We start from the raw sequence: 16,639 nt of genomic DNA, 5'->3' as shown, positions 1-16,639 counted from the left end.
GGGTGGTCATGGATGTCAACAGAAGAAATGTCATGATGAATTCAGATTGGTGAATTAAAACAGGTGATTTACTAGATCTCTTTGAATAAAAAGTGTTCATGATTTCAGAGTTCAAGAACACTTTTAACTAAGAGGGTCCATGATTTCGGAGTTCAATATATAGCACTTGTAAACATTGGTAAATATTTGCAATTATTATTTTTACCATTATTGCTACATTGTTCATTCCTGTGCTGACATGTAATATGTGGATATAGCAATTAGCTTTACAAACGTAAAAAAGATTCAACTCAATTTTTCTAATTAACTTTTTTTATTTTTTCAGGAAGAACAAGATGTCTCATAAGAGAGAAAGTAAAATACAATTAATTTTGAAAATAAAATTATATATAAAGACCACTGGCATTGATGTATATCTCCAAATACTAAATAGCACCATAATTCTTTATTTCCACTAAAGAAATCTTCTTATTTTAATGGTATTCTGTAACCTTTGCAATAAACTTGCCTGACTTTTCTGGGTATGCAACATTTAATGAGTCAATTTTTGTTTTCCCTCAGGTAAATATATATCTGTAAACTTATTTTAATTAATAATAGGTTTGTATTTGTCCTTAGTCTTATGATGTATAATCTCCACCAAAAATTGGGGTTTATAACATAGCTTACATATTCCTTTCCTAATCAAGGTTGTATATCCATACACATAAATTGTTACTTTAAATGGTAGGCCTAGTCAGCTAATCTAAATATAGACTGTGGGTCTCAGATGCTAGAGCAATCACTCAGTATGAAAAATACCCAAAAGACTTCTCATCCCAGAGGTTATTTCTTGAGTTGTTTTTATAAATATTGATGGACAATAAAGATGACTATATATATGCATCTCTTTCTTCTCTGAATTTTTGTAAGCTAAACATGACTATCTTGCTCATGAGACCTAATACTTAAGACCTAAGAATATCACTAGGAAGAAACATCTGCTTTTTTATGTTCCCAAAGATTTTGAAAAATCATGCATCTAAAAGGTAAATTAGAATAGCATAATGGTTAAAAATCTGGGTTCTGCACTTAGGATCCCTGGACTTTAAAACACGCTTTATGTATTTACTAATGATGTGACCTTGGAAAAGTCCTTCAGTGCTTGAGTTCCCTTCTGTGTAAAATTGGGATACTAACAAGAATGGGAAAGTATCTTTATATAGTAGTGGTGATCATTAGATTGGGTAATCCACGTAAAGGGGTTAGAATAGTTTTTAGGAAAATGTTTAGCACTTGTAAACATTGATAAATACTTGCAATTATTATTTTTACCATTACTGCTATGTTGCCCATTCCTGTGCTGACATGTGATATGTTCTCTGTTTAAATATGCTGATATTTTCTGTGTGATGGTTATACAGCAAAGACAGGCACTGAAAATGAAGCAAAACCTCTCAGTCTTACAAGGCTAAACACAGTGGTTGCACCTCTATATTGTTAACAAAATAACCATTAAAAAATCTCTCTCTCTCTCTGTTTGAGATTCATCAAAAACCACATCATCTTTTCTATGGGTTTGCCTTTTGATGAGAATTTTTTGTCTTCTTTTCCTTATCTGAATTGTCTGAGAGAGAGACAGAGAAAGAGGGACAGAGAGGGCGAGGGAGAGAGAGGGGGGTGGGAGGAAGAGGGAGGAGATAGTATGAAGAAGAATAGATTGAAATATTTGTTGATCTACATATTAATATAATCATTGCCCAGCCAGTGTGCTCAGTGGTTAAGCTTTAATCCATACACCAAGAGGTTACCCATTCAATTCCCTGTCAGGGCACATGCCTAGGTTGTGGGCTTGACCCCCAGCAGGGAGTGTGCAAGAGGCAGCTGATCAATGTTGATGTTTCTCTCTCATAGTTGTTTCTAACTTTCCCTCTCCCTTTTCTCTCTCTCTCAAAAAAACAAAAAAACAACAAACAAACATATATTAAATAATAATAATAAATATAATAATGTGATAATGGGTTAGAGATCTTGACATACAGTATGGTTTTTCACTACCTAATGGTGTGACAAACTCACATGAAAGCCAGAACCATGCGGATTCTAGATTTTAGTGGTTCTTTTTCAACAAATAGCATTTATTATTCGTAACTTTGAAAATTCCTAAGATCTGCAGTCAGAAAGTCTTCATAAGCATACTTGGTGCCTTTGCAATCCACTGCATTTGATTACAAACTTGACTAATTAAATTAATGTGTCATAGTCCTGGTAAATAATTTTACATGTCAGTTATTCTTTTAAGAAAATCAATTTTATTTTATGATTTGTGCTATATTAAAAGTAAGAACTGCTGTTATTTTTTTAAAGTTGATATTATTTTATTAGAGAATATGAAAAGTAGTCACTCTATCTGTAGAAAGCTTTCAATAATAGGTATTGAATAATTATAAACCTGATATTCTTCAGTGACTTTCTTGTTCTGAATGAGAATAGCCAATACTCTGAATTTTTGTCTTCTTTGACTCTATTTTATGATCCTTGAGATTTAATGCTTATTAAGGTATGCATAATACTACAATGTTAGCATAACATTAAATTTCACATTAATTCAACCATTATCTTCAAGAGTTCAAATGAGAGACAGATGAATAAAACTTTTTTCTTTATTGTAGAAAAATTAGGCCAAATGAACATATTTTATGCCCTTAGGATGAAAACAAGAATAGGAGTCTTCATGCTGGCTCCAGTTATATATCACTCTACCATCCAACCCATCTCCTTCCATTAAATTTGTTCATCACAGAATGGAATATTAATTCTCTCCAGTGTTATATCCAGTTTTGTGAAAAGATAAAAAGTTATGTTTGGGATTTAAGAATTTATTATCAAGTTAGAATGGCAAAAACTGTATAGATAGTACAGTTAAAAGTTTGAAACTCATATACATCAATTATGTGAATATAGCAATTAGCTTTACAAAAATAAAAGATTCACCTTAATTTTTCTGATTAGCTTTTTATTTTTTCAGGGAGAACAAGATGTCTCATAAAAGAGAAGTGGTTTGCCCATACGCATTTAGTTCTTTAATAATTTTTCTCAAAACATTTTATTCTCCTTCTACCTCATCATGCCAAATTAATGATTAGGACTTGAGTAGGAAGAGAGATTACTCATTTTCTACTATTACTTACATTTTTTTCTCTCTGTTTTCTATGTAACAGACTTTGACTACCTCTCTATAACAACATCCAACTATACATCCACTCCCCTCATTGCATTTCTGCTAACTGGAGTCCCAGGATTAGAAGACTTCCAAATCTGGATCTCCATTCCTTTCAGCTTTATGTACCTTTTGGCTGTGATAGGCAATGGCCTGGTTATGGCAGTGGTGGCCTGGGACAGGAGTCTCCATGAACCCATGTATTTATTCCTGGCCATGCTGGCACTCAATGATGTCCTTCTTTGTACTGTCACAGTGCCCAAAATGCTTCTCATCTTCTGGCAGGGCCCTTCCCCATCAATGTTTCCTGCATGTCTCACACAGATGTTTTTTGTTCATGCTCTGTTCCTCTCTGAATCTGCTATTCTACTGGCCATGGCTTTTGATCGTTATGTGGCTATCTGTGCACCACTCCATTATGCAACCCTATTTACAGGCTCTCTCATCAGCAAGGTGGCCTTGGCTCTGGTATTTCGAAGTGTGGCTGTAGTTACCCCTGGTGTCCTCCTCATTCTTCGTCTGCACTTCTGCCGGAGCAATATTATCCACCATACCTACTGTGAGAACATGGTCATTGCCAAGTTGGCCTGCAATAGCATTGCCCTTAATAGCATTTATGGGCTCACTGCAGCTCTCCTCACTACAGGGCTGGACTTTGTTCTCATATCCCTGTCCTACTGGGTGATCCTGAAAACAGTCTTTAAACTACCGTCTAGAGAAGCCCAGACAAAGGCCTTTGGAACCTGTGGAGCTCATATATGTGTCATCTTGATATTCTACACTCTGGCCTTCTTTTCCTTCTTTACCCATCGCTTTGGAAAACATGTGCCCAGGCACACCCTTATTCTCTTGGCAAACCTCTACTTACTGGTGCCACCTACCATGAACCCCATTGTTTATGGGGCAAAGACTAAACAGATAAGGATGAAAATAATAGTGCTCTGTAACCATTCAAAATGATCCAAGGGTTACAAAGCAATGAAAACAGGGAGTCCAGGATGGAGGACTAAACTTAAATGTCATCTGAATTAATCTGGGCAGATCATTCTCCAGAACACCTAACCTCTGGATAGAACTTGAAATATTCATATTTCCGAGTGCTAGCTCCCTAACACGGGGGAACGGGAAACTAAAGGAACCGTTCAGGTTCCATCAAGAAATATCTCAGCATATTAAGGTAACAAACAGTGGAATATCACTATAACAGCATAGGGGATTTGGGTATCTTTTTTATAATACACAATGCCTCTTCTGTGTCAGTTTGCTATAGACAGGACAAAATGTAAACTCCATAAATTCAAGGGTTGGTTCTGATCCTAAACTTATCATTACATTCAGAGGGCCCAGAATATACAAATAAATATTTGTTTACTAGATAAATGCCTTAGCTAATCACATAATAAATGCTAATGATTTCAACGTACTTAGTTTTAGTTTCTTTTCTTTTCAGAAATCATCCCCTAAGCTTTCAAAAAAAATTTCCTTCAATATCTCAGTTTAATAAAGATTTTTTTGTTGTTGTTGCACATAATAGAAATTTACCCTGATTAGATTAAGTAAACAAAAAAGCAGGTTCTGAGTAATGTCATGACATCTAAGGATAATTTGAAGATCTATGACTCAGGAAGGACAAAAGCCAGGCTGCTCTAGGGCCTCAACAGCAGGAAGCAGGAACTTCTCTAATGGATTTGGTGATACTATTCTGTCCCACCTGCAGTGATTATGGGACAAGAAATATAATTGGCCCATATTGGGTCATGTTGCTAGACCTGTATCAGTTATATCCCTTCATATTCTGATTTAATAGGAATGAAACTGTGGCAGAGCAATTCTCAAGAGAAGAAATTATGGCAAATAGTCAGGATTATGTTCACGGGATTCATGGGGCTCTTTTATATAAGCACATGCAATTTTCCTAGTTTAGCTCTTCCCACACCAAACATTCTTGCTAATTGCATTCTACTGCAGTTGGCACAAACTTTATCATCTGTAAACCTATCTGCCATAATTCCTGCAGTGTAATCCTTTTTACGTTCTCCTCTTGATTAATAAAAGAGCTAAATTATTTCCTTGGCATCAGACAATGAAAAGGGAGATCATAAATATAATGTAAATATATGCACGGTCTAGTGGTTGAATTAATTGGATTGAATGCCTTGAAAATACTTTATAGCATTCTCTTTATAAATGCATATGGTTCTAGATTCTATGTCTATACTTGTTCAAAGATGAAAACTAAATAAAGGGGAAAAGAACGACTTTTATACCTTTCAACATTTGTATAGAATCCCACAGGTTGAGAACCACTAGCAGGGTCGCCTAAGACCACCGGAAATCACAGATATTTACATTACGATTCATAACAGTAGCAAAATTACAGTTATGAAGTAGCAACGAAAATAATTTTATGGTTGGGGGTCACCACAACATGAGGAACTGTATTAAAGGGTCGCAGCATTAAAAAGGTTGAGAACCACTGGTATAGATCTTAATAATAAGTACTATGCCATGTGTCTGCCCTGTGCTTTTGAAATAAATTGGTCTATTTCCTGAAGCAAAAAAAAAAAAAAGTACTATGTTCTCATGTCTTATTCTAGCTATTGTTGGAACTGTAAGAATCAGCATTATGCTTTATGTAAAGAGGCATTTAATTATTATTGAATATATAAATGATAAAGAAAAGAATGAGGAATAATGAAATGAATCATGAAATAAAGAATGACTAGTTGGGTGTATTTATTTTTTTTATCTTGGAAGAAAATATTTTATCTGTCATGAGCCCACATTTCATATAACAACATTTTTATTTCAAAATTTAGGCATATAGAATTTCCAAGTACCTATTTCTGCTCTCTGGTTTTAATTCAAGTATGTTTGTTCCCACCCCTCTTTACCCTATTTCTTGATTCTATTTCTAATTACCCCTCTCCTTTAGCACATTCACCTTGATGAAAGAGATAACAACTAAAAATAAAGCAAATTATGTGAATATAAAAATTAGATAATATTTACTATAATAAATAAAATTGATAGTAAAAAAGGACATTTTGAGGAGACTGCAAACATTACCATCAGCTGTACATTGTTTGTATAAGTAACAATTAACTATTTATAAACATCTTTAAATTAAGACCTTCAAATACAAAATATGTTCTTAACCTATGGATGCTGAATACACCATTGCTAGTATTTATGCTCCAAAAATAAAAGTTTTATCAAAATTTTGACAAAATATATTTTACGTATCCAATTAGTCAATTTTATGACTTGCTGTTGAGTAAGTTTTGTAGGCAGTCTACTTCATCCAAGCTTTCATTCATAACTTTTTCTCAACTCTGCATACTTCTGTATTGACTGATCATTACTCCCACCACACACTATGATTCTTTTATTAGACTGGTTTCAGTTCTTAAAACTATTCGAACAACATGTTAAAAGTCACACTGGTGCCATAGCTGGTTTGGCTCAGTGGATATAACGTTGGCCTATGGACTGAAGGCTCCTAGGTTTGATTCCAGTCCAGGTCACATGCCTGGGCTGTGGGCTCAATCCCTAGTAGGGGGCATACAGGAGGCAACCAATCAATGATTCTTTCTCATCATTGATGTTTCTATCTCTCCCTCTCCCTTCTTCTCTGAAATCAATAACAATATATTAAAAAAAAAAAGTCACACTGGTCCCATAATAAATAGTTAACATCTATATATATAAAAACCCAGTGACCAGAATGTGGTAATGACCAAAATGACAGGACAACCGGTTGCTATGATCCCCACTGTGGCCTGCCAACTGGCCAATCAGGGACAGGGCCAGAGGCCAATCTCCCGCAGCCCCTCCCCCCAGCCAGCCCCACCCCTATTGGCCTCCCCTACCCTGAATGAGGGTTCTGGCCAGCCAACCTTCTGCAACCTCTCCCCCCAGCTGGCCACACCCCTGATGGGACACCCAGATCGGCCCATAGCCCCTCCCCCAGATGGCCCCACCCCCTAACAGCCCCCACACCCTGATCAGGGAAGGGTCCAGATGGCCAACCTCCTTGTGGCCTCTCCCCCTGGCCAGTCCTATCCCAGATCACCCCCCTTCCCAATAGGGGGCGGTGCTGGCTGGCCAACCTCCTGCAACCCCTCCCCCTGGCCAACCCCACCTCCAATCAGTCCCCCCACTCTGATCAGAGGTGGGGCCGGCCAGCCAACTGCCCACGGCCCCTCCCCCTGGCTTGCCTGGCCCCCAATCAGCCTCCCCACTCCATCAGCCCAGGGCCCCTCCCCTCTGTTGGCCCTGCTTCCATTTGGCCCCCCACTCCAATAGGTGGCAGGGCTGGCCAGTCCACCTCCTGTGGCCCCTCCCCACAGCAGGCCCAGCCCTGATCTGCCCCGATTGGGGCTGGCCCGGCCAGATCCCACCTGTGCATGAATTCATGCACTCGGCCTCTAGTATGTATATAAATATATATATATGTGTGTATATATAATATATTACATATAATATAAACTATTATATATAAAATATAAACACATTTATTCTGAGAAATTTATAAACAGAAAACAATCTAACAGGATACACACTCAAATTTGGAGGAGTCTAAATGGATAATGGATAGAAAGGAGTAGACAGTGCATGATTTAGCTGTATCACTGCAGATTGACTTTTTAACTGTGCAAATGTACTCAAGTTTAAAGATTGCTGAAAACATCGTTTCCTATTGCACTTGGATTGAATTTAGTTTTTTTTATTGATCTATAAGGTCAATGACTTGGCCTGTGCCTCCCTTTAACCTTCTCAAGAAACACTCTTTCCCTTTGCTTACTTTGCTCCAACTATCTTACCCCTTTCTTTTCCTCAATACTTAGCAAGAATCTTCTCCCAGTATGAAAGTTACCCTTTCCATTGTATTCTGACAACCTTTTCCTTGCAATACTCATTCACAGTTCTTTGAATGGCTGCTTTAAATGTCATCATGCAGGTCTCACTTCAAATATTAACCCCATCAAAAAGGTCTTCCTGACCTTTTTCTAAGTTCTTCCTACCTCTAATCAGTCTCCATCACATCAACTTCTTTCCTCCATCAAAGAACTTTTCTATATCCTAAAATATTGTTTTTAAAATCAGCTTATTGTTGAATTCTCCCACTACAACAAACATTCCTAACGTAATGGAACTTGTATGCTTTGTTTGTTACATTCCCAATCTCTAAAATATTTCCTATTAGCTAGTCCAATAAAAAATAATTGATTTAATTGATAAGTGCAGGAATGTGAAAAAATTCCATGTGCATGGTGGTCATAAAGTTTCTTTGCAGGATGATATTCAGAGCAATAAATATGCATAGTCTGTGGGGGGTTTTCTTTACTTCTATTACATTTCTGTCACAGTTGCACAAAGAATGGACCTTCGTAATTTTTCCTAATCTGTGGAACAATGAAAATACATTATCTAGGAACTGGAGAATGATTAAGAGAAATATAGAACATAAAATAAAGGTTATAACCATTAAAATTATAACTATGAAAACCATAGCATTAATAGATATGTGTTGCATTATATTTTCTCACAGAAAATTAGGAATTATGTATATTCACCCAAGTCCAAAATTATTATGTAAAGTCAATGTGGTTATTGGAAACAATTTCATGTAAATAACATCTGTATAAACCAGTGGTCGGCAAACTCATTAGTCAACGGAGCCAAATGTCAACAGTACAACAATTGAAATTTCTTTTGAGAGCCAAATTTTTTAAACTTAAACTTCTTCTAACGCCACTTCTTCAAAATAGACTCGCTCAGGCTGTGGTATTTTGTGGAAGAGCCACAATCAAGGGGCCAAAGAGCCACATGTGGCTCGTGAGTCATGGTTTACCGACCACTGGTATAAACTAAGTAATTCTGACCAACCATATGTCCCCAATGAAAATAGTTTTTATTTTATAATGAACCATATTCCAGAGAAGAAAGTATTTGTTTTTTCCCCTCTTTTTTCATCTCTAATAAAAATGTGGGAGATTGACTCTGAAAACTGGTACTTTCTTTTGCTCAAGAGTTTCTGCTCTGGCAGATGTCAAGGTCCCCCTGGAAAAAAGCTCTACAGGCTCCTAAGTCATTGTCTTGGCTCCTGAGAGGCTGTTGCTTTAGAACTATTAATATAGTTGAGGTTAGCTGAAAAAAGCAGTGAACCAAATAAAAACAGACCAGGAGCTCTGTTGATACAGGGCAGGTAAGGTAAAAAATTAACACAAGCATCTCAGTATCTCCCTTCATCACCAGATGAAGGAGCAGGAGGTCCTGGGTACCTGTTAAGGCCAAAGGGATCAGAAAACAGAATGACATTGGAAGATTAAAATGAGTGCCTAGTAGGGCATGAGGGAATGATGGGGTGACTATTAGAATATTCTATAAAGGAAACATAAAGTCATTTTATTACACCTTTTACTTATATTTCTCAATTCAAGGTCTGAATCAACTGTGTTATTTCTTAAACCACAGATATTAATTTGTTTTAGGATTTTTCTTTTTCCCAGTAGCTTTAGAGACTGCACATCTGCTCTTGTTTCTAGGAAAGGCATGTCATACACTTGAGGTTTTCTAAGGAAAAAGATGCCCTGTTGAGTCAAGCCCTAGGGCAAAGTACACACATCAGCATTTGGTGTTTGTAGAAGAGATCCAAAGATAAGCAAGACTACTTAACATATTTATCAAGGAGTTGAGAATGAGGAACTCTGGGCTGTGAGACAGAAAAAAGCACCTGGGAGGAGAGGGGTTGTGTGAGTTTACTCTTTTCTGATTCCGCATTCTCAGGAATGCTACCTGCACACCTCAAGTCTGAAACACCTATCATTGTTGCTGAAGTGAGAAGCAGAAGCATTGTGATATACTGAAGAAAACTCCATTCCTGTAATAAAACGGGAACAAAGAATAATAAATTCCAGCAAGTATGTGTCCTTGTGGCTTCTGGAGAAATAGACTGAAAGATGGTGTTCCAAATAGAAATGAGGTAGTCTGAATCCTGTGTTTTATTACACCCTACTGCAAAAATAATCTAAGAATATCTGAATTTCAAACTCAGGCTTCAGTTACTAAGTCTCCAGAAGAAAGTGAAGACTCCAAAAATGGTGAGTCTATGGTTTGATGAATGTGGAAAGAAAGTCTTTGTACAAAACTAATCCTCCTGACATATTAGGCTTATACTATGGGTCAAGTAATCCTAACGTGCAACGTCTGTGAAATTTCACAGTAAATATATTGATTGCTGTTTTGCATTTCTAAAATTGCATAATTTATCTTTAAAGTTATTCTTAAAATTGGTAAAATTTTGTCAGGTTTGGTCCTCTTTTAAATGGAATATTCTCTCTCTCTTTTTGTACTGTTCTACTCAATTCTACTTTTTTTCTTTTTTTCATTTTCTGTCTCTTGTTTTTCTAGGAATTACTGTTTGTGTTGTTTGAGAATTCGTAATTCAAGGTTTATTTATTTATTTTTATCACCCATATAATAAAAGCAATAGTCTATTATTTTACTACAAAGTTCAGAATTGAAATTATGCCACAGATGGCAAATGTTCTCATATTTTATAATGTTGCTTTGAACTTGATTTAATCTTTACATATTAATATCTAGTTTCTAAACTATTTTACTTGCTGAAATAGAGGTATTATTCAAAAAAAATCTTGACCTATACAAGGTGAGGCTAAAATAGACTTATAGTTATTCATATGGAAATAATACAATAATTAATAAATAATAACAGAATAAACTCCATGTCTGGAGTAGTCACAATTGTAAATCTACTCTTTCCCCACCCTGTATACATTGAGCCAAGTTCCTATTTAAGTACCAAATATTTTTAGATTACCTCTTTGTCTTTCATTTTATTTATTTTCAAATGAGAAAATTTTTCTTATGCTTAGTGGTTGCTAACTCCAAAATTGAGTGACATCTTTATTTCTTCTCCCATGGCAACCTCTAAGCTTTTCTACTGTCAATTCTTTTCTTTTTTTTAATATATTTTATTGATATTTCACAGAGAGGAAGAGAGAGGGATAGAGAGCTAGAAACATCGATGAGAGAGAAACATCGATCAGCTGCCTCCTGCACACCTCCCACTGGGGATGTGCCCGCAACCAAGGTACATGCCCTTGACCGGAATCGAACCCGGGACCTTTCAGTCCGCAGGCCGACGCTCTATCCACTGAGCCAAACCGGTTTTGGCACTACTGTCAATTCTTTTACGCTCTGACCAACACCTGAAGTAGGTGTTGAGGATCACACTTCTGAGAAGATGTGCATCTCCTATATATTTCCTAACAGAGATGGACTTTTTTGTGCAATCACCTCTTTGTTCTATCAAAATAAGTGTAGAGAATACAATTAATAATATTATTAACTATGTATGGTGCCAGGTGGTACTACCAGGGGTCCTCAAACTTTTTAAACAGGGGGCCAGTTCACTGTCCCTCAGACAGTTGGAGGGCCGGACTATAGTTTAAAAAAAAAAACTATGAACAAATTCCTATGCGCACTGCGGGCCCGGGAGGAGTTGGCTGCTAAGCAGGACAGGCAGCGGCACCTGGCGGGCTGCATGTGGCCCGCGGGCATAGTTTGAGGACGCCTGTATCAGGGATCACTTTGTAAATTATATAAATGTCTAACCACTATGTAATACATCTCAAACTAATAGAATATTGAATGTCAACTGTAATTGGAAAAAATAATAATGATAGAATCTGCTATTTTTATTTTTGCAGGCTCTCTACTAACCTTCATTTTCATCTCTATTTTTTTCTTGTTTTAATTTACATATTTTTTTCTTGTTTAAATTTATGTATGTAATTTACAGTGTACCACTATAATTGTTCTTATATATCTGGTTATAAACTTTCCTCAGAGTTAATAGTGGGAATTGTAAGCATAGCATAGCTTAGCTATACATTGCTAAATCCAGCAACCTCCCGAATTTTGTAGTCTAAACTTGTTGGATGGAAAGGTTGGAGAAAATAAAAGATGTTTGAAGAAGGAAGAGGATAATTACTGCCTGGTTTGAAAATAGTTACCAGCCATGTGAGGGTTGCTCCTAACTTTTGCTTAGTCTGAGGAGACAGATGCAGAATGTGACTGGATTTAGAACCTTTTGCTGTCACTCTTATAGCTCTCATTCCTTGGAAAAACAGCCTAAAATATGTGCAATTAAGATTCTATATCAATGAATGCTAATTAATATGGCATAGTGGACAGTCAAGTGAAATTTAGGAAATAATCTGTTGTTCTTTTCATTCTACAATGTCATTGCCATTTAAATATATTTCACAAATAGCTCTGGGCAAATTAATTTTAAACCAGGTTGATAAAGTTAAGGTTATAGTCTTCCATTGTAAACTTGATTTAGCTTACAATTTTCTCTTTATTTTAAAGGTTCAGAATGCTTCAGAACCAAAACTAAGTATCTTATCTATGAATCCTCTGACTCATACAACTGGAATAAATATCCCTATCTATTGGCTAATAAAACTGCTTGTTTGTATAACTTCATTGCATTAATCACATGGGAATCTAATCATTGATTTGCACCAATTTCTCTCCTACTAGAATGTTAATATCTAAAGTTAGGTATTGGACCCTCTTTATCATTTTATCCTTAGGGTATAAAGTATTGTCAAGTATTTCATATAAATTAATAAATAAAGCCACAATTAACTAAATGGACAAGTAAATATAAAAGAATCTACACAACTGAATGCAGCCAGAAGTTTTCATCATGTCATTGACAAATAATACCAATTTTCATCCCAGTATCTTTCTTCTCCTTGGTATTCCAGGGATGGAATCCATCCACACTTGGCTATCAGTGCCCTTTTGTCTAGTTTACCTAAGTGCTCTCCTGAGAAATTTATCTATTCTATTTATTATTAGAATAGATTCCAACCTGCATGAGCCCATGTACTTCTTCTGTATGCTCTCTGTGGCTGACTTGATCATCTCCACTACTGCTCTGCCCAAAATCCTCAGCATTTTTTGGTTCCATGACAGGAAGATCTATTTTGAAGCTTGCCTTGTACAAGCATTTCTCATTCATTCACTATGCAGCATGGCCTTGGGGTTTATCTTGGCCATGGCCTTTGACCGGTATGTGGCAATCTGCAATCCTCTGAGACATTCTGCTATCCTGACACACAGAGTCATCAAGAATTTAGGGCTGACTATTGTCTTCCGTGGGGCTTTGCTTTTCAGTCCTCAACCCTTCATGCTTCGGTGGCTTTCCTATTGCAGAACTAATATCATCCCTCACACATACTGTGAATTTATGGTTTTGATCAAGCTTGCCTGTGCAGAAACCAGGATCTACAGAATATATAACCTAACTGCTGCCTTCCTTACTGGGGGTTTAGATTTCATATTAATTCTATGTTCCTATATTGTCATCCTTTACACTGTTTTCCATCTTCTATCCAAGGCTGCTCGACTCAAGACTTTGGGTACCTGTGGATCCCATGTGTGTGTAATCTTAGTAGCCTATACTCCAGCCTTTTTCTCTTTCCTTACTCACCGATTTGGACACCATGTGGCTCCTCACATTCATATATTTGTGGCTAACATCTACCTGCTTATCCCACCTATGGTGAACCCAATGATCTATTGTATAAGAACCAAGAGGATCAGAGACCGATTTCTTCAAATTTTGACTTCTCACAAATTATAAAATACCTAACTCTTCCTTTAACACATCTTTAAGACTTATGGGGGCGGGGGGAGGGACATTAACCCTCTTTATAGAAGGCTGAATTCCTACATTTCCTATTTGTAATCTGTAAAGTACTGTATTAGTAAGCATTGACTAGATTCTGTTCTACTAAAAAATATATATATTTGCCTAATAATGCAATATCTCTATTATGTGATCACATTTGCTATGTTTGCTCCCACAGTCTATTCTGTTTTGTCTTATCAGAGGTGTGTTATTGACTCATTATCTCTGACTTTCACTGATACATTTGTAGGACTTAATTAATGGGGTTGTCTACATCTCCTGGACAATAAAATTAAAAGCATTTTAATCTACAACCTTGGAAGTTGAGATAATATGCCTCCCAGAGGCCATCCTGCAATTTCTTGTGGCATATTATTTTATTATATATAGCTAAAATCATTTTAACATTTCTAAATAATAACATTTCTCACAAACACCCCACAGAAGACTTAATGATATCCAAAATTGTTCTACCATTTTTCCTTTTTCTATTCCTTCATTGTGGTTCAAGTTGATTCTTTGAAAATATTTATAACTCCCTCTCCCATTTTTTGATCATCTCCCAACCTATCTATATATATATATAAGCCTAAGCGACCGTTCAACCGTTCTACTGTTCGACCAGTAGCTATGACGCACACTGACCACTAGGGAGCAGATGCTCCGACCGGTAGGTTACCTTGCTGCTGGGGTCCAGCTGATTGGGACTAGGCGAGACAGGTCGGACATGCCCTGGAGCCCTCCCGCAGTCACCCCTTAGCCCTGATCATGCACTGGTGGGGTCCTTCGAACTGGCCTGCACCCTCTCTCAATCTGGGACCCCTAGGAGGATGTTGGAGAGCTGCAGGTCAGGCCGAGGGATGCAACCAGTACACAAATCTGTGCACTGGACCTCTAGTATTATATAATAGAGAAACAGTTTGTTTTGGTATTTCTTCATAATTTATCATCTAGCCACTGTTGACTGTGATATCATCCATTTTTCTTCTTTTTTTGAAGTTGAATAACTCATATTTATATAGAATATCATTAGGATTAGATGTTATGAGTATATAATACAATTTAGCATTTTCTTTATTACACTACTTTCAATGGTAACTCAAATAGTTTTGGCATTAGGCCATAGTTAAAAAATTCTACTATTGTGGAATAAACAAATGAAGCAGAAATGATTCATTCAGAACTTACTTAACCACAGTATTAACTATCATTGTTTGCCTTTTGCAGAGATTCAAAGGCTGTCAGAGTGGTAGGAAAATTTTATAGGGAATGCAAGGGAAGGTTTGAGGTATGCTCTGAAAAGAGGTTGTCAGCATATCAAAACTGGAAGTGGGTTAACTAGAAGTGGGCTTCTTCTGTGATTGGCTTAGGAAATATATTTGGCTGCCTCTAGTTGATCATGGAGACAAACACAACTAGGGAGTTGGCAGTTGTTGATCAAGTTCTATTTTGGATTAATTGCTGGAGAGGTTGTGGGTAGGGCTTCCAGGCTTCCCATGTGGATCACAGTTCATTGTCATATAAGATCTGGCTACTTCCCATTTGTTTATTCAGTCTCTGATAGAAAAAATGATTATAAGAAAAAGTAGACAAATTTAATCATAGTTTAAGATTTAAAAAAAATCTCATTAAATTATGAAGCAAAATATTAATAAAGATAAAGAAGATTTGAATAACATGATTAAAGGATATAGAAATCATTTTATATCACAACAAGGCTGTTCAAGTACACATAAGACATTTGCAGAAATTGACCATGTATTGTGTCACAGACTCAACAAAGTTCAACAGATTGAAATGCTATAATCTCTGTTATTTTACTACAATAGGATTAAACAAAAAAATAACAAAACAGTGATGTGAAAGTGTTTCATTTATATCAAAATTTAAAGATTACATTTTTAAATTTCCAATTAATCAAAGGGAATTAAAAGCACAATAAGATGAAATAATCATCCTGTGAGATGTAGTTCAAGTTGAGGTTAGATAGAAAACATAGATTTAAATATATGTGACAGAGAAGAATATTGGCTATAAATAACAGCTAAACACACATCTCAAGAATTTGGAGAAAATGTATAAACCTATAAGCAAAGAGAGGAAAAGAAAGTAAATAATGATGAAAAAAGAAAACACACAACACATGCATGCACTTAAGATAATCAAATATTTGATAACCATAAAAACTGGCTGCATGTAGGAGCTACACAGCAACATTATAGATGTAAAATCATTGTGTCACCCAGCTGGGTGTGGCTCAGCAATTGAGCATCAACCCAGGAACCAAGAGATCACTGGTTCTATTACTGGTCAGGGCATATGCCCGGGTTGTGGGCTCGATCCCCAGTAGGAGACGTGCAGGAGGCAGCTGATCAGTAATTCTCTCACATCATTGATGTTTCCATCTCTCTCCATCTCCCTTCCTCTCTCTGAAATCAATAAAAACATTTAAAAAATTGTTGTGTCTTTTACCGTATGTGGACAGAGATAGGAAGCTGCAATAGATTTTAGAAATTATGGAAAGAGTAAAATTGGGGAGGGTGACTATAGACAACTGTTTCAGGGGTATTGCTGTAAAATGAGTAAGATAAATAAGGCAATAGCTAGCAGATATGTGGATCATAATTTTCTTTTGTAAAAAGAATTGTTTTAGATGTGTTTAATAATAGCTTATCACATGACAATAGAAATAATACCACAGGAAG

At 36.4% G+C, this 16,639-nt stretch overlaps 2 protein-coding genes across 2 annotated transcripts; both read left to right on the top strand.

The window, feature by feature from the left end:
• Positions 1 to 1,015: 1,015 nt before the first annotated feature.
• Positions 1,016 to 4,159, top strand: LOC308233658 (olfactory receptor 52Z1P-like; the record flags this gene model as incomplete). Its single annotated transcript, XM_080640634.1, has 2 exons — positions 1,016 to 1,028; positions 3,201 to 4,159. 2 exons carry the CDS (start codon positions 1,016 to 1,018, stop codon positions 4,157 to 4,159), a joined length of 972 nt encoding a protein of 323 aa, XP_080496760.1.
• An 8,785-nt stretch (positions 4,160 to 12,944) lies between these two features.
• Positions 12,945 to 13,886, top strand: LOC308233657 (olfactory receptor 52P1-like; the record flags this gene model as incomplete). Its single annotated transcript, XM_080640633.1, has 1 exon — positions 12,945 to 13,886. One exon carries the CDS (start codon positions 12,945 to 12,947, stop codon positions 13,884 to 13,886), a length of 942 nt encoding a protein of 313 aa, XP_080496759.1.
• Between the last annotated feature and the right edge of the window lie 2,753 nt (positions 13,887 to 16,639).

This window comes from Plecotus auritus (assembly GCF_963455305.1).
Source record: "Plecotus auritus genome assembly, chromosome: 9".
NCBI lineage: Eukaryota > Metazoa > Chordata > Mammalia > Chiroptera > Vespertilionidae > Plecotus > Plecotus auritus.
The sequence above is the reverse complement of the archived record's forward strand: the minus strand, read 5'-3'. Positions and strand labels throughout refer to the sequence as shown.